Here is a 17,723-nt window from a genome sequence, read left to right as displayed (position 1 = left end):
AAATGAAACAGTTTAATGTCATTAAAGATTTGAGTTAGGCTTTTGCTTTTTTAATTGTAAAATATTAATGTTTCCCGGATATTTTACAACCTTTCTGATTTAAACTTTACTCATGAAATATGTTTTAGTATAATTGTAATTGCATAAGAACATAGCTGTTAAATCTTGTCCAGTTCATTTTTAACGTGCAGCAATAAACTCTCGTATGTCCGAGGTTTGTACGTGTCCCTGAAGGCGTCATGACCTTTTACCCGCCATGTTAGCGACACTCGCGCTCAGGTTGACAAGTGACAGGAGCCGCTAACCGCTAACCGCTAACTGCTAACCGCTAACTGCTAACTGCTAACGGCTAACCACTAGAGAGGGATGGAGGAGTTTCTGTCGATCTGTCGCCGAGCCGTGCAGGTAACACACACACGCACACGCACGCACACACAGTCTCTGTTAGCCTGCTAGCTCAGGTTATGAAGCTCACAATGGTTGCATGACTTCCGGTCAGTTACACCTTTCAGAATAAACTTCCGGTCATTAAATAATGTGATTAAAAGATGTGTTCGACTTGGTCCGACTGATCCTCTGACGTCACGTTGTACTTCTCGTAGCGTCAGTGACGAACAACGACCGATCTCACAGCTTTTGATTTGTTGTTCCAGATGAAACATGTTTTTAAAATCCTCATGTCACCGAATCCTTCAGCCAATCAGAGCAGAGCTTTGACGACACAGAGGCGATCTTTTAAGGTCACGTGACCTAGTGACGGTTTGCAGCACTGGATGAAGTTAAACAAAAACTCTAACCATCATGCATTGTGTTAGGACCAGCATGCATCACGTTGAGAGAGAGCTGAACAGTGCCACATCAAGTCGAAAGCACATAATGTGATCGTCATGTGATCATAACGGGATCGTCATGTGATTTATGTGATCGCCATGTGATCATAACGGGATCATCATGTGATTTATGTGATCGTCATGTGATTTATGTGATCGTCATGTGATCATAACGGGATCATCATGTGATTTATGTGATCGCCATGTGATTTATGTGATCGTCATGTGATCATAACGGGATCATCATGTGATTTATGTGATCGCCATGTGATCATAACGGGATCCTCATGTGATTTATGTGATCGCCATGCGAGTAACGTGATCGTCATGCGAGTAACGTGATGATTGTGATCATAACGTATCATTCGTTTAGTCACAGTGTGAAAACTTCTCACTTAGAAGATTTTTTCTTTGACGTTATAACTAGGTCTGTCAAACAATTACAATTTTTAATCAGATTAATCACAGGTTAGCTGTGATTAATCTGATTAATCACCATTTCTAAATGCCCGAAAAATTCCCATTTTCTCAGTATATTGTTGTGGGAACAGAAGTTCACACTTAAAAAGAACGAGTTCCCAGTTCAGTTCATGCAGATGAAGATGAACTGGTTCAGGTTCACAGTTCATGTTTTACCGGTCGTGTGTTTGGTTCTGAGTCGATGGAGTCGGATCGTGTCTGCGTGTCGCTCATTCTAACACTGAGTCCTGACTGAGTGTCTCGTGTTGGACTGAAACTGTTGACGAGTCATTTCCATGATGTTTCAATGAGTCTGATAAACTGCGGAATCAAACCAACACTCAGTGACTTCCTGTGCTGATCAGGTCCTGAGAACTAGTGATGAGTGTGTATTAGTTCCAGTGAAGCCGAGTGGAGGAGGACACAGAAACTCCAGCTCGGTACAAACCAGCTGCAGCTTCTGCTCTGATCCTGAAGCAGCTGAGACCAGAGGAACTCTGTGTTTCACTTCTACAGAGTCACTGAGCGGCTGCTTCAGGTGCACGAGCTGTGATCTCACTGCGTGTGTCTCTGAGCGAGTGGGTGGGGGGGGGTATGGATACATGGAGCAGCTCATTCTATTAATGCGTTAAAAAGATTAACGCTTTAATTCCACAAAGTAATCATCCCGCGTTAACGCGTTAATTTTGACAGCCCTAGTTATAACATTTTGTTGTTGTCATGGTTACTTAGTTTTATTGTTTTAACGTTTAGCTCACGTGTCTCTGTAGTGTTCCGTGTTTAAACGGTGCGTCGTGATTTTCCTCCTTCAGGTGAACACAGAGCAGCCTGGTCCTCGGTTCCACATTGTTCTGGGGAATGAGGCGTGTGATGTAGACTCCGTGGTGTCCGCCCTGGCCTACGCCTACTTCCTGTCCAAGGTGAGATCAGTCTGTTGATCACTTCCTGTCAGTTTTCCACATTAACAAGCCTACATTTGAAAGAATGCCTTTATTGTGAAAACTGGAGGATGTGCATGGTGACTGACAGGAAGTGGACCCTCCTCTCTCTCTCTCTCAGACTTTGCCCAGTGAAATGCTCGCTCTCCCTTTGATGAACATCCGTCAGTCGGAGCTGCTGCTGCGTTCAGATGTCGTCTTCCTGCTGCGACAAACTGGTTTGTCTCCAGACGTCCTGATGTTCCGAGACCAGCTCGACCTCCGAGTCCTGCACCGAGACGGACGCCTGCGGCTGACGCTGGTCGACCACAACGTCTTACCCAGGTAAACAACAACACGTGACAGGTATATTAACAAAAAAAACTTTAAAATAAGGTTCTCAATTCATAAATCAGACTACAACAGTGAGTCTATGACAGTAGTCAGTTCTCTACACTGATTTGACATTCATTCAGTTGAGACTTGTGTGCTGCACCTAAAGCTTAAAAGGACAAACTCTGATTATAGCCTCTCCTGTATCAAGGTGGCCCCACCTGGCCCCCCTTAGCAGCACCACTGCACTGAGGCCCATTACTCCGCTGGTCAACAAGTGACTTTGCTCCTCTAATGTTTTCTAATCATCTCACTTTGAACTGATCGTTATAAAAACCTGCTGAATTCATATTTATGTTGCTGCATAAATGAGGCGTCGCTTAAAACACTGTGTTACATCGTAATCTGCGAGAGGAACTTCTGTCTGCAGGAGTGTGTGTTTGTGTGTCTGCTCGTCTCTTCACACACAAACTGATAATCACGTATCTAGTTATTAATCGATGATGTCGGATCATGACTCCAGATGGTTCCTCTCACTTTAACCCTGATGTCCTGACTGTGCGCGTCACGTCTCGTGTTGTGTAGCAGGTTTAAACTTGTGTCTGATAAACTCTAGAGAATCAAACAAACACAAAGTAAACATCAGTCCTGTACGTGTCCTAATAACCTGTGATCAGTGTTTATTGTTAAAGTGTAAAGTGAGCGCAGGTCAGAGGGGGGGTGAGGAGGAAGGAGACTCCGACAGAGACTCTGAGCAGACCGGACCTTCAATGTGCGTCTGTCCTGAAGCGGCGGTGTTAGACTTATTCAACGGTGGAAACCTGCTAAAACTATGAACGTAGCTGAAACGTGATAATGTTCAGTCACTGCATCGATGCAGAGTCCACTTCCACATTGTGATGCATCTAAGAATCGTCCTCTATCCATGGACGTCTGGTTTCTTAGGTAGATGAGCACACCTGTCTCTCTCCTACAGTTCAGACAGTGACCTGGAGGGGGCAGTGGTGGAGGTGATCGACCATCACCTGTTGGAGAGAGAGCCCTCTGCCTCTTGTCCTGTTATTGTGGAAACAGTGGGATCCTGCGCTACGTTGATAACCGAACGTATCGTCCAGAAAGCTCCGCAGATCCTGGACCAGCAACTCGCTCAGCTGCTCTACGGTAAACAGCTGTGTGTGTGTGTGTGTGTGTGTGTGTGTTATTGTGTGTGTTATTGTGTGTGTTTTATTGTGTTGTAATGGTGTAATGATGGTGTCAGCTGATGGTGGACTATGATCACAACAAGACTTCTTGACATAAAACATGTCTCCTCAAATCTTCTACCATCAGTAACTCCTCAGTTCATGTGTCTGCTCCTTCATCTCTATCAGACATTATCTTATGTATCAATCAATCAATCAAATTATATTTGTAAAGCCCATATTCACAAATCACAATTTGTCTCATAGGCTTTAACAAGGTGAGACATCCTCTGTTCTGAACCCTCAACAAGAGTAAAACTACTAAAAACCCTTTTCACAGGTAAAGAAGGTAGTTCAAGGTGTGGTCGGAAGAGATGTGTCTTCAGTCTGGAGGACGATGTGTAGACTTTCTGTCCCTGATGTCAATCTGGAGCTCGATCCACCGTTTAGGAGCCAGGACAGCAAAGAGTTGTGATGTTGTTGAGTGACAGCTGTCCCTCGCAGTGAGGGAGCAGCTGATTGGCCGATGGAGAGCAGAGTGGACGGGCTTGGTTGTAAGGTTTGACCATGTCCTGGATGTAGACTGGACCCGATCCGTTCGCAGCACGGTACCAAGTACCAATGTCTTGAAATGGATGTGGGCAGCTACTGGTAACCAGTGAAGGAGCAGAGGAGCGTGAGTGAACTCAGGTTAAAGACCAGTGGAGCTGCTGCTTCCTGGATGAGCTGCAGAGGTCGGAGGGCAGCAGCAGGTAGACCTGCCAGGAGGGGGGGGCAGTAGTCTTGGTGTGAGGGAGAGTTGACTGTCGAGTGTCACACCCAGGTTCCTACAGGTCTGGGGGGGGCTAACACAGAGTTGTCAAAGGTAATAGTCAGGTCGTGGGTGGGGGGGGTCTTTCCCTGGAAGGAAAAGTAGTTCAGTCTTGTCAAGGTTAAGTTTCAGGTGGTGCAGACATCCACTGAGAGATGTCAGTCAGACAGAGATTCCTGCTGCTGCCTGTGTTTCAGATTGGGAGAAAGAGAGGATTAGTTGGGTGTCATCAGCGTAGCTGTGGTAGGAAAAGCCATGTGAGTGAATGACAGAGCCGAGAGAGAAGAGGAGGGGACCCAGGACGGAACCTTGAGGGACCCCAGTAGTGAGAGGACAAGGTTCAGACACAGATCCTCTCCAAGTTACCCAGTAAGTGTGGTCGTTGAGGTAGGATGAGATCTTATCAATTGTTGATAAGATGGGTGAGAAAAGGAAGAAGGTCAGGAGCGATAGACTGGAGAATGTGAGATGGGGTCAAGGGGGCAGGTGGTCGGGGGGGCGGAAATTACCAAGGTAAGAACTTGATTGGGAGACGGGGGTGAAAGAGGAAAGTGAAGATGATTGAAGTGTAGTTATAGAAGGAGGATTAGAGAATGAGGAGCGTAGGTCATCTATCTTTTTTGTAAAGTAGTTGACAAAGTGGCTTGGTAGAAGGGAGGAGGGGGGGGGGGGGGGACTGGGGGGGTCAAGGAGGTTGGAAAAGACGAAGAAGAGTTTTTGGGGTTTGAAAATGAGGATTGAAGTGTAGTTTGGTAAAAAGAGCTTTTGGCTGCAGAACTGGAGACAGAAAGAAAAGAGAGGAGACTGATCAGTGAGCAGCTCAGAGAGGAGGGAGAGAGGAGGACAGAGAGGAGGGAGAGAGGAGGACAGAGAGGAGGGAGAGAGGAGGGAGAGAGGAGGACAGAGAGGAGGGAGAGAGGAGGGAGAGACTGATCAGTGAGCAGCTCGTCAGAGTGTTTAGATCTTCACCATTTCCTTTGTGATGCTCACATAGTGGCTCGGTCGGCTCGGTCGGACAGGAGGACAGGGGAGGACCTGGGCTCCGGCCTGAAGTAAGAGGACAGAGAGAGTCAAGAGAGGAGGACAGAGAGGAGGTCAGAGGAGGAGGTCAGAGAGGAGGGAGAGAGGGAGAGAGGAGGACAGAGAGGAGGGAGACAGTCTGTGGTAGAGTTAGGATGCATGAGTGAGAAGGAGTCAGTGGAAGGGAGATAAAACAGAGGAGGTCAGAGAGGAGGACAGAGAGGAGGTCAGAGAGGAGGTCAGAGGAGGAGGTCAGAGAGGAGGTCAGAGAGGAGGGAGAGAGGAGGAGGTCAGAGAGGAGGAGGGAGAGAGGGAGAGAGGAGGTCAGAGAGGAGGTCAGAGAGGAGGGAGAGAGGAGGAGGGAGAGAGGGAGAGTGGAGGTCAGAGAGGAGGTCAGAGAGAGGGAGAGAGGAGGTCAGAGAGGAGGTCAGAGAGGAGGGAGAGAGGAGGAGGGAGAGAGGAGGTCAGAGAGGAGGTCAGAGAGGAGGGAGAGAGAGGGAGAGAGGGAGAGAGGAGGTCAGAGAGGAGGGAGAGAGGGAGAGAGGAGGTCAGAGAGGAGGGAGAGAGGAGGGAGAGAGGAGGAGGGAGAGAGGAGGTCAGAGGAGGTCAGAGAGGAGGGAGAGAGGAGGTCAGAGAGGAGGGAGAGAGGGAGAGAGGAGGTCAGAGAGGAGGGAGAGAGGAGGACAGAGAGGAGGGAGAGAGGGAGAGAGGAGGTCAGAGAGGAGGGAGAGAGGGAGAGAGGAGGTCAGAGAGGAGGGAGAGAGGAGGGAGAGAGGAGGAGGGAGAGAGGGAGAGAGGAGGTCAGAGAGGAGGTCAGAGAGGAGGGAGAGAGGAGGAGGGAGAGAGGGAGAGAGGAGGTCAGAGAGGAGGGAGAGAGGAGGGAGAGAGGGAGCAGGTGCAGAGTCTGTTGATGTGGTCGGGGTGTCAGTAGAGAGAGTCAGAGAGGAGGTCAGAGACAGGAAGTGGGAGACAGTGAGGTTAGAGGTAGAGCAGTTTCTGGAAGGACTGAGTGAGAGAGCAAAGGAAGAAAGTAAAGTAATAGGTCAGATGACTGTAAAATATAATATTCTCATCGATGTAGTAAATCCTGTTGTTGTGTTGATGTGTTCAGTTCCATCAGCGTCTGTTGGACTTGTGTCCTGGGAGAGGATCCTCACATGGGACTGAGCTTTATTCACTGATCACTAAGTTTGACTCTTGTTGAGTTAAGAACAGAGGAAGTTGCTCCTTGTTAACATCTATGAGCAGGGCTCCAGTTTGCAATCATTGTGTGACCAAAAATCTGTGAAGTGCAACAAAACATTTTCCTTGGTCGCTGGTGCACCAAACATTAATCTGGTGTGTCTCTGTATTTGATCGAATTGTGTTGCTTCTCCATCTCATCTCCTTTTCCACCGGGCTGGCCCCGCCCCCACTCAGCCACACAGGCAGAAACAGAAAGAGGTGATGAACGAGCTGGTGAATACAAAGTGTGAATACAGGCTTTTCACAACAAACACCTCATGAGACACGTATATAACAGTTGTATAATTGTGGTGCTAAACGTGCACCTAAATGAAAAAGTTAGGCTGGAGCCCTATATGAGACAAACTGTGATTTGTGAATATGGGTTATACAGATCAAATTTGATTGATTGATTGATTGTCTGTGCGTGTGTGTGTTTGTGTGTGTGCAGCGGCCGTGGTGTTGGACTGTGTCAACATGGCTCCTGCTGCAGGGAAAGTGACTCCTAAAGACAGTCAGTACGCCTCCATGTTGGAGAATCGTTTCCCCACTCTGCCACCAAGGGGCGCTCTCTTCCAGGTGCTGCAGAATGCCAAGTTTGACGTCTCAGGTGAGATCACCTGAACAGAACAAAACATTACTGACGTCTACATATGTCACATTTATTATATTTCATATAGTATTTATTACAGTAGTTCCAATATTTGTACGCATTTGAAAGTATTTGTCATGTGAGGGGGGGTGAAGTGTTTGAGTCCACAAAACACTTCTGTAGTTTCAGGTGTAAACAGCAGAGCAGCTGAATCCAATACAACTGAAGATATTAGTGACTTATCTTCAGACATACAAAAACAACAGAAAAAAACATAATTTACACCATGTTTTTTTAAAGCATTAATATCTGCTGATATCTTCCGACGAGGTGCATTCAGGGACCATCAGAAATGCTAACGTGCACTAGCTAAGCCACTTCTGGTGGACTTTTAGGCGTAAAACACGGTGGAAATGACCTTGTTTCGAGTCGAATGTGAATTTCGGGGCTTGTGGACACTTGGATGACACCACAGGAGCAGAATGGAGGCATGTTATGTTTTTTTCTGTTGTTTTTTTACGTCTGAAGATAAGTCACTAATATCTTCAGTTGTGTTGTATTCGGCTGCTACACCGTTAAAGTGTTTTGTGGACTCAAACACTTCACCCTCCCTCCATCGGCATAATGTAGATAATGAGTGAGTTATCCTTTTTGGGTGAACTATTTCTTTAAGGTATTCATTGCATAATGAGAAGTATTTATTTCACTATATTTAAGTATTTATTGCAGTATTTTGTCCTTAGGTCTGAACACTGAACAGATGTTGTTGAAGGACATGAAAGCTGTTTCAGGAAGTTTGAATGTTGCTGTTTCTGTTCTCTACATCCCACTGGAGGTCAGTACACACTATACTGCACTGCATACTGTACTACACTGTACTGCCTACTGTACTACACTGTACTGCCTACTGTACTACACTGAACTGCATACTGCACTGCATATTGGTCTACACTGCACTGCATACTGGTCTACATTGTGCTGCATACTGTACTACACTGTACTACACTGAACTGCATACTGAACTACACTGTCCAACACTTGTGTACACGTGTGTGTGTTAGGAGTTCCTGCAGAGGGCGGAGTTGGAGGCGGAGCTCTCAGGTTTCTGTCAGAGGTTGGGATTTGATTTGCTGCTGATGATGACCATCTCCTTCACTGAGAGAAAAGAGCCAATCAGAGAGCTCGCTATGTTCAGCCACAGCTGCACCTGCAGGCAACAGGTAAACATGAGCGGACATTGTCTTGACTGATGTTGTTTGTGTTTGCGTTGCCATGACAATCACAGCCCTGCTGTCCACCCTCCTCAGATGAGCCAATACCTGGAACAGGCTCGTAACCCCGCCCTCAACCTCTGTCCAATCAGCAGCCCCCAACCTCACATCACAGCCTATCAGCAAGGTAACCTGTCCCAGGCTGATAGCCACATTTCCAACGTTTCCATAGTAACAGTTGTGACGCTGTAAACAATAATGATAAAAGTTAACTGGATAAAATGATGTGATGACAGTCAAAGGTCAAAGGTCACTGCGCCTGACCTTTATTCAACAGTAACTCATACTACAAGAGATGCTGTGACCTGATTGGTCGGTGGAGGCGGAGTTTGAATTGGTTGCTTTAGATTCTGATTGATTGATTTCTACTGACATAATGTTTGTTAAATCCAGGAAACACGTTGGCGTCTCGTAAGAAGGTCCTCCCCATCGTGAAAGTTTTCCTAAAGGAGCTGGACGGAGACGGTTGCCTGGGAAATGTGGAAGAGGAGGAGTCCCGGGTCCCTCCGACTCCAGTGAACAGTCTGGTGGAGGGCTGTCCCCTGGATGACGGCCTGCCGCACATCAGCGCTCAGGACCTGGTGGAGAAGGTCAGCAAGATGGCCGACAGAGGAGGGAACTGACCTCTGACCTCAGCTGACGATTAGTAGTTTGTTTATGTTTCAAATCTGAACATGGGCGACGTCAACAGGATCAACAACAGAATCTTCAGAAACAGAGGTTTGTGTGTTTTTCTGGATCGGTTCAGTCGCTGACACCAGACTCAAAGGGGCCAGCTTCAGGGAATAATAATAATAATGATTATTAAACAACTGATGCATTGATAATGACAACTAACCCTTAAAATTTCTGAGGTTTTCTGTTTGTTAAAGCTGCCACGTGTAAGTTTTGACTTTTGCTACATAGCCAACAATATCTTACGTTAGCATTAGCAGCTGTTTACACCAACTTATGTTTCTAGACATGAGAACACCGATGTTGACTTAAATCAGCATGCTAACCAGCTAGCTTCGGCCTGTTGTCTACCCAACCCTAACCCTAATACAAGTCAGTCCAACATAACCTCTGTCTCTGCTGCCCCCTTCAGGCCCTCAGAGTGAGCGCTCCTTCTCTTTGTTCTCTCATGTAAAGTCGTTCTCCTACATGAAGTCTGACAATATTTCTGCTCCATCGATAACTTGGTTAGCACACATTAAGCTCAATTCATGCTTCTGCGTTGAAGCTACATCGTAGCATATGCGTAGACGTGTACGCACGTGGAGGCGCAGAGCCCTACGCCATACTCTGACATGCACCTCCCCAAAAATGTAACTATGCGTTGAGGCGACGCAGACCACAAGAGCTGTGATTGGTCCGGTTGCTAGCGTCACCAGAAGGCTCGCCTCCATTTTTTGAATTGAGATGAAGGAACGAACACGGACGACGTCTTTCTTTATTTTGTTGCAGTTCTTTAAGAATAAGTAATTGCTCTTCAACATCTATCAGCTCCAACATGATCCTCTTAGTAACACTCGCCATTGCTATGTGCGTACCTACAGCATGGCTACATCGCAGAAGCATGAATTGGGCTTGAGCTCAGTTTATTTACTTTAGTATGTAAACGTCACTGTTGCCCTGAACCCCATTCAGAAATCTGTCAGATCAATTAAGTTTTGTTTGATCGTCTGTATGAAAAAATAATGGTTGAATATTGGTATTGTGAAGACGTTTTATTAATCAGTTCAAATATTCTATGATTCAACAAAATAAAAACATTTGTCCACAGTCCTGATATCAATAAAGATTTTATTTCACAGTTGTCATGGCATCTGTCATGTGTCTTTTATTGTGAAACAGGAACAGGAAATGATGAGTTTGCAGTAACCGGAAGTTACTTATGTTTCTTCTGACAGGTTGTTTCAGACATTTCTTACAGTGATGTTTGACAACTGTTTCATTTGTATTGATATACATGTGAAATATATTCTTTATAATGTAATAAATGTTATTTTGTACATGATGATGGAATCAAAACTAAATTGAAAAAAAAAAAAAAATCACACCATCAGTGACTGTATATAAAGACCATCAGTGACTGTATATAAAGATGATCAGTGACTGTATATAAAGATGATCAGTGACTGTATATAAAGATGATCAGTGACTGTATATAAAGATGATCAGTGACTGTGTATAAAGACCATCAGTGACTGTATATAAAGATGATCAGTGACTGTATATAAAGATGATCAGTGACTGTATATAAAGACCTTCAGTGACTGTATATAAAGACCATCAGTGACTGTATATAAAGACCATCAGTGACTGTATATAAAGATGATCAGTGACTGTGTATAAAGACCATCAGTGACTGTATATAAAGACCATCAGTGACTGTATATAAAGATGATCAGTGACTGTATATAAAGATGATCAGTGACTGTATATAAAGACCATCAGTGACTGTATATAAAGACCATCAGTGACTGTATATAAAGATGATCAGTGACTGTATATAAAGATGATCAGTGACTGTATATAAAGACCTTCAGTGACTGTATATAAAGATGATCAGTGACTGTATATAAAGATGATCAGTGACTGTATATAAAGAGGATCAGTGACTGTATATAAAGATGATCAGTGACTGTATATAAAGACCATCAGTGACTGTATATAAAGACCATCAGTGACTGTATATAAAGATGATCAGTGACTGTATATAAAGACCATCAGTGACTATATGTAAAGGCATTAGGACCCTGAGGACTCCCATCACTTCCTTGTTCTTTAAATATCTCTAGCAGCTGATTGGCTGATATTTATAAAGTCAGAGGGAAGCTGATATCCTGTCTCACCTGTCTGCAAAGAGCAGGTGAGCATCGACCAATCAGACGGCAGCTCTTATGTGAAATGTAACTGAACCTGTTGAGCAGAGAGAGAGAGGGCGTCCGAGTGGGAACTCCCTCAGAGAGAGAGAGAGAGGAAGCTGTGACACTGACACACACTGTCGTGGAGCAGCACATACATGTTGGTCAGAACACGCTGTGACATCATCGTGACATCATGAGTGGCCACACGGACAGGTATGTTAACATTAACACACTGTGTGTCTTTCCTGTACCACAAGAAAGAGGAAGCTTGTTTGAAGTTGTGTTGTTGTGTTGCGTTCTTTCTTCAGGCGCTCAGTGAACGGGTCATTGTGCCATGTTCGTGATGTCAACTGACTTCCTGTCTGCTGTGGGTCATCAGACAGGAAGTCTGAAATCGTTCACATCGTCAGTTTTTCTCTGAGCAATATCTGATGCCTACATTACCCACAATGCAGCAGGGCCCTCGGATGTGTTTCGCTGCTAGGTGGTACAGCTTCCTCTTAAGACATACCTGCAGACACCTTGAGGTACTTTGAGACACCTGGAGTCACCCGAAGACACCTGGAGATACCTGAAGACACCTGGAGATACCTGAAGACACCTGGAGATACCTGAAGACACCTGGAGATACCTGAAGACACCTGGAGATACCTGAAGACACCTGGAGTCACCCAAAGACACCTGGAGATACCTGGAGTCACCTGCAGACACCTTGAGGTACTTTGAGACACCTGGAGTCACCCGAAGACACCTGGAGACACCTTGAGGTACTTTGAGACACCTGGAGTCACCCGAAGACACCCAGAGACACCTGGAGTCACCTGAAGACAACTTGAGGTACTTTGAGACACCTGGAGTCACCCGAAGACACCTGGAGATACCTGAAGACACCTAGAGTGACCTGAAGACACCCAGAGACAACTGGAGTCACCTGGAAACTCCAGGGGACACCTGGAGGTGCTTTGAGACACCTGGAGTCACCCAAAGACACCTGGAGTCACCTGAAGACACCTTGAGGTACCTTGAGACACCTGGAGTCACCTGAAGACAACTGGAAACTCCAGGGGACACCTGGAGGTACTTTGAGACACCTGGAGTCACCTGAAGACACCCAGAGACACCTGGAGAATTTCAAATGTGGCTTGAAATCGGATGTGATTTTTCTAGTTGCTCAGTCTGAACAGACCTGAATCTGAATTCAATGTGACTTCAACGTCACTCTAGATAAACATTCCTCATCATGTTATGCAGGAGAAGGGGGGGGGGGCAGCTGGTGAAAACAAACATGGAGGACAGCAGTGATGGAGGTCGTCAGTGAGGTTTCAGACGTCTGTTTGCATCAAGACCAACTAACATCTGTGGCCTCCATGTTTATCACCAACTTCTTCTCCTTGTTTACTTCTCTACACAACGTGGGGACGTCTTGTTCTTCAGATCAGGACGGGACCAGTTCACACTGGAGTCTGATCCAGTTCACACTGGAGTCTGATCCAGTTCACATTTTAAAATCTGAATTGAGCACTGAGGCTTTCAGTATGGACGTAGCTTAAAGTTCTGGAACTTGTAGAAGAATCACAGAACCACAGCTCTTCGTCCTGTCGGAACCCCCCACCCCCCCACCCCCCACCACCACCACACACACACACACACACACACACACACACACACACACACACACACACACACACATCAAGGTGGGGTAACCTGAGTGGTGTGTCACTTGGCTTCACTAACAACAAACAGAGGAACAATGGAGCCCCGCCCCTCACCTGCTCAGGTGAATCAGAGTGGTCAGACTGGTTGGTGTGTGTGAGTGTGTGTTTGGTATTCATGACTTGTGGGGTCCTCACTGAGTTTTAAACATCTCACTTGATGATGATGATGATGATGATGATGATCTCCTCTGTCCCTGCAGGGGCCCTGTAGGGGCCTCAGACCCCCCCAACATCAAGGATATGGAGCTGAGGGAGGAGTGGCAGGATGACGGTTTCCCCAGGTCGGTAATGTTTGACCGTTGACCTGCTCAGGTTGTTTCCTCAGGGTTCTCATGTGTCTTAGATCTGTCCCATGAATCCATCAGTCCAATTGTTGCCATGACAACAGAAACACAGCGTCTGATCACAGCTTGTTTAACACAAACATGGACGCTCAGACACGAGCTTGACATGTAAACACTGATGACCACGTGCTGCTCGCGCCGCCACTCTGTGAAAGAAGTAGAGAATAGAATTATGAGAATTATTATTAATATCATCAGAGAATTATTTCGAAATATTTAGATTGATATGAAGTAATAAACTTAATTGGTTTGATCCAGGCCTCTCCCAGAGGATTGTGGGAGTCTGGAAGCAGATTGTCCGTCTGGAGGTGAGTCGCTGATCCTCCCGGGACCATGAATAAATCAAATTCTAATCAACTCGCAACATGAAACAAGTTCAAACATCTTTTTCATGAATCAACAAATTATTTCAGACAAACAGATTCAGAAAATATTGATTTGTTTGATTTATTTCATCTTTATTTATTTTAGTGTTTTGCTTCTTCTGCCCCACCCCTTGCTCGAAGTAGCCCCGTCCACCAGCCTATCAGGTACGGCTGTGGGTGGGGCTAAGAAGCGCTTGGCGGCCCCGTCTCTCAGCCTGACTCTGAGCCGCAGAGATTCTCATGACCCCAGTACCGACGGCTTCTCGGCTGCCGCTCTGTCTGCGACGCCAGACGACACACCGTCACTGGACATCAACCTGGAGGCGCTGGAGACGCCGTCGGGCAGTGAGACCGGAACTCTGCCGGACAGCGGCGAGCTGGAGTGGGATGGTGAGTCTGCCATCAGCTGATTGGACGATTTATTTTATCATTGCTGGTCGTTTTTTTTTGTCTCTTTGGACCATGTGATCTCTGACCTCTTTCTGACAGATGACCTCTCCCAGATGGGGAGGGGCGGGGCGGTGGGCGTTGTCAGAAGCCCAGTGGAGCAGTCGGAAGGTTTGATGGGACTGGACCAGGTGGACACCAGGGGGCGCCGATGGAGGAAGTTCTGTATCTCCGGACAGGAATATCAGGTCGACATGAGTGTCCTGGAGCCATACCTGCAGGTCCTGTCCCACGGAGGTCAGAGGTCATACTTCTTACCTAAAACTGACACACGTACTGAGGGCAGTAACTACAGGCCAGATACTGAACTGTTCTACAAATACAAATATTTAATGTCCTCTCCTCAGACCTTTTTATTAATTTATAAGACACCTGTATGTAACACACACTGTAACACACACTGCAACACACACTACACTGGTATACACCTGTAATACACACTGTAACATACACTGCAACACACACTGCATCACACACTGTAACACACACTGTAACACACACCACACTGTAACACACAGTGTAACACACAACACACTGTAACACACATTGCAACACACACTACACTGTTATACACCTGTAATACACACTGTAACATACACTGCAACACACACTGTAACACACATTGCATCACACACTGTAACACACACCACACTGCAACACACACCACACTGTAACACACAGTGTAACACACAACACACTGTAACCCACACTGCAACACACACTACACTGTAATACACACTCTAACAAACACTTCAACACACACCACACTGTGACACACACTGTAACACATGCTGTAACACACACTACACTGTAACACACACTGCAACACACACTACACTGTTATACACCTGTAATACACTTCCACACACACCACACTGTAACACACACTGTAACACATGCTGTAACACACACTACACTGTAACACACACTGTAACACACACTGCAACACACACTACACTGTTATACACCTGTAATACACTTCCACACACACCACACTGTAACACACACTGTAACACATGCTGTAACACACACTACACTGTAACACACACCACACCGCAACACACACCACACTGTAACACACAGTGTAACACACAACACACTGTAACCCACACTAAAACACACACTACACTGTTATACACCTGTAATACACACTGTAACACACACTTCAACACACATCACACTGTAACACACACTGTAACACATGCTGTAACACACACCACACTGTTACACATGCTGTAACACACCTGTAACCTGTGTGTGATGGAGTTTTATTTTGTGACACATAAAGCATCAAACTATGAATCCTCTCTGACTCTCATTGGTTGTCAGGTTACTATGGAGACGGGATGAACGCCATCATCCTGTTCACTTCCTGTTACCTGCCGGAGAACACGGTGGACGACTATGAGTACGTCATGGACAACTTGTTCAGGTGAGTCGACAAGTTTCATCATCCTGAGAACACAAACATGGTGTCGCTCTTTGTGTGTGTGTGTGTGTGTGTGTGTGCGAGGACTGTGTGTGTTTGTGTGTGTGTATGTGAGGACAGTGTGTGTGAAGACATGTCTTGTGGACAGGTACATTGTGGGGACGTTGGACCTGATGGTCTCAGAGAACTACCTGCTTGTGTACCTGTGTGCGATGGCGCCGAGAAACAAACTTCCCTCCATCAAGTGGCTTAATCAGTGTTACACATCCATCGACAGAAGGTACGCTGGTTTCACTCTGCAGGACATCTCTGCTGGGCGGAGCTGTCCTGTTTCAAGACTGTGACTGAAGAAAAAAAAGATGTTTCCATGGTAACAGATGTGTGACGTGTGTCTCCAGGCTGAAGAAGGATCTAAAGGGGCTGCTGGTGGTTCATCCTGCCTGGTACATAAAGGCTCTGATCACTGTGGTCAAACCGTTCATCAGGTGGGACTCACGCTCTTCTAAATGTTCATCTTCCGTCCTTTACGTTGTCATGGTGGTTAAATAATACATCCACTAGAGGGCAGCACAGAGTTGACCCTGTGTGATTGACCTCTGACCTCTGTCCACAGTGACAAGTTCAGCAGGAAGATTCGTTTTGTTCAGAGTCTTCAGCAGCTGTCACAGCTCATCCCCACAGAACGGCTCCAGATCCCCGACGCCATCCGCCTGTGAGAACACACTTCTACTGTGTTGAACTGTTCTGCTGTACTTCTTCTGTGTTCTCCTTCTCTATTCTGTTCTACTGACTTCTAGTGAGTTCTACTTTTTAGACTTTATTGTCTTTTGCGGGGGAAATTTGTTTTCACAGCCATTCCAGTGCAATCAACACAAATAGACACATTCTGCTGTACGTCTCATCTTGTACTGTACTTCGTGTTCAAATGAATGATACTGTTGCACTGGGTTTTACGGTACTTGTACTGTTCTCTGTCGGTTCTCCTGATGTTTTCCTTAAGTTCTCCCTATGTCTGACGTTCTCCTGTTGTTCTCCTAATATTCTTGACTCTTTGTCGTGGCAGGTTTGATGACAAACTGAACAGATGAGAACCGACTAAGCTCGTTGGACGTGATGGAAGCTAAATGTCAGAGATCGCTGTTTCCTGCGGACCTTTGACCCTCTGTGTATTTGTACAGTGTCGTATGGGGGGGTGGGGGTGTTTGTAAATCAGTGACTGTAAATAAAGTTGATTTAAATGTGGTTTGAAGTTAGTGTCGACTTGAAAACATGATGTCACAGTGAAGCTGACCTTTGACCTACAAGTTCAGTTCATCTGAAACGTTTGTTCCAGATGTTTCTGAGCAGCTGGAGAAAAGAGTGAGGCTCCGACCACACTGATACTCATCCCCGTTGCTATGGTTACCCCTGGCAGAGTTTTTTGTTTGGACGAACAGAAACTATTGTAAATGATGACACAGACTTTCTCTTCCGGATTGGTTCTTATCAGTCACATGACTTGACTACCAGCAAAGTGTCACAACATTAAGTCAAAGTCTGATTCCCCGACTTCTGACCTCGAGCATCAGGACCGTCTGACACATACAGGGAGTTAAACACAACTTTAACTTTATTCCAACATGGCGGACACGTTGACGTACAGTCAAGTGGACGATGTGGCGTCGACGTGTCAGTGAATCACGGAAACGTTTTTACGTCCTTCAACAAACGCTATATGCTATAATTGAACAGTAGAGGGCGTTGATGAGAAACATTGATCTCGTTTAAAATGTTTATTAAAAAGCAGCTGATTCACATTGTTGTTCTTTAACCTTTTTTTTACAAACGACAGTTATTTACAGTTTGATTGATGAGTTTACTGAGATGAATGAGCAGGTCCTCTGGATCTTAAGAGGGTCTGTCAGAGACGGCGCCCCCTACAGGACACTTCAGT

General features: G+C 45.9%; 2 protein-coding genes and 1 long non-coding RNA gene across 8 annotated transcripts; 2 read left to right on the top strand and 1 right to left on the bottom strand.

Moving 5' to 3' along the window:
• The first annotated feature begins 222 nt into the window (after nt 1-222).
• Nucleotides 223-9,528, top strand: prune (prune exopolyphosphatase). Its single transcript, XM_034610442.1, has 10 exons — nt 223-405; nt 2,102-2,209; nt 2,349-2,551; nt 3,516-3,700; nt 7,227-7,385; nt 8,111-8,202; nt 8,429-8,587; nt 8,675-8,765; nt 9,032-9,277; nt 9,385-9,528. The coding sequence occupies exons 1-9, from the start codon at nt 367-369 to the stop codon at nt 9,259-9,261; spliced, it is 1,266 nt and encodes a 421-aa protein (XP_034466333.1). The 5' UTR covers nt 223-366; the 3' UTR covers nt 9,262-9,277; nt 9,385-9,528.
• Nucleotides 9,529-11,528: 2,000 nt separating this feature from the next.
• On the top strand, nt 11,529-17,032 carry bnipl (BCL2 interacting protein like). Of its 3 annotated transcripts, none has more exons than XM_034610445.1 (10): nt 11,529-11,703; nt 13,406-13,486; nt 13,808-13,857; nt 14,056-14,304; nt 14,404-14,598; nt 15,691-15,793; nt 15,939-16,070; nt 16,189-16,275; nt 16,404-16,502; nt 16,854-17,032. In XM_034610445.1, the coding sequence occupies exons 1-10, from the start codon at nt 11,684-11,686 to the stop codon at nt 16,876-16,878; spliced, it is 1,041 nt and encodes a 346-aa protein (XP_034466336.1). In that variant the 5' UTR covers nt 11,529-11,683; the 3' UTR covers nt 16,879-17,032. The 3 variants fall into 3 exon arrangements, with proteins under 3 accessions (XP_034466336.1, XP_034466337.1, XP_034466338.1); XM_034610446.1 differs by having other exon boundaries at nt 11,535-11,703; nt 14,059-14,304; XM_034610447.1 differs by lacking the exon at nt 11,529-11,703 and adding an exon at nt 12,780-12,809.
• On the bottom strand, nt 11,978-12,602 carry LOC117776490. Of its 4 annotated transcripts, none has more exons than XR_004616438.1 (3): nt 12,582-12,602; nt 12,462-12,541; nt 11,978-12,381 (listed from the first exon to the last, which is right to left on the bottom strand). It is a non-coding gene; the product is annotated as an uncharacterized LOC117776490 (long non-coding RNA). The 4 variants fall into 4 exon arrangements; XR_004616439.1 differs by having other exon boundaries at nt 11,978-12,361; XR_004616441.1 differs by having other exon boundaries at nt 11,978-12,361; nt 12,462-12,501.
• Nucleotides 17,033-17,723: the final 691 nt, after the last annotated feature.

This window comes from Hippoglossus hippoglossus, chromosome 16 (genome assembly GCF_009819705.1).
Source record: "Hippoglossus hippoglossus isolate fHipHip1 chromosome 16, fHipHip1.pri, whole genome shotgun sequence".
In the NCBI taxonomy this organism is placed as follows: Eukaryota; Metazoa; Chordata; class Actinopteri; order Pleuronectiformes; family Pleuronectidae; genus Hippoglossus; species Hippoglossus hippoglossus.
The sequence above is the reverse complement of the archived record's forward strand: the minus strand, read 5'-3'. Positions and strand labels throughout refer to the sequence as shown.

What these genes read in the sequence shown, in the direction of transcription:
- prune (XM_034610442.1), top strand. Translation starts at nt 367, where the DNA reads ATGGAGGAGTTTCTGTCGATCTGTCGCCGAGCCGTGCAG. An exon ending in TCTGTCGCCGAGCCGTGCAG is followed by an intron (nt 406 to 2,101) that starts GTAACACACACA and finishes TTCCTCCTTCAG; the next exon opens with GTGAACACAGAGCAGCCTGG. An exon ending in TGCCAAGTTTGACGTCTCAG is followed by an intron (nt 7,386 to 8,110) that starts GTGAGATCACCT and finishes TTTTGTCCTTAG; the next exon opens with GTCTGAACACTGAACAGATG.
- bnipl (XM_034610445.1), top strand. Translation starts at nt 11,684, where the DNA reads ATGAGTGGCCACACGGACAG. An exon ending in CGGCGAGCTGGAGTGGGATG is followed by an intron (nt 14,305 to 14,403) that starts GTGAGTCTGCCA and finishes TCTTTCTGACAG; the next exon opens with ATGACCTCTCCCAGATGGGG. An exon ending in GTCATGGACAACTTGTTCAG is followed by an intron (nt 15,794 to 15,938) that starts GTGAGTCGACAA and finishes TCTTGTGGACAG; the next exon opens with GTACATTGTGGGGACGTTGG.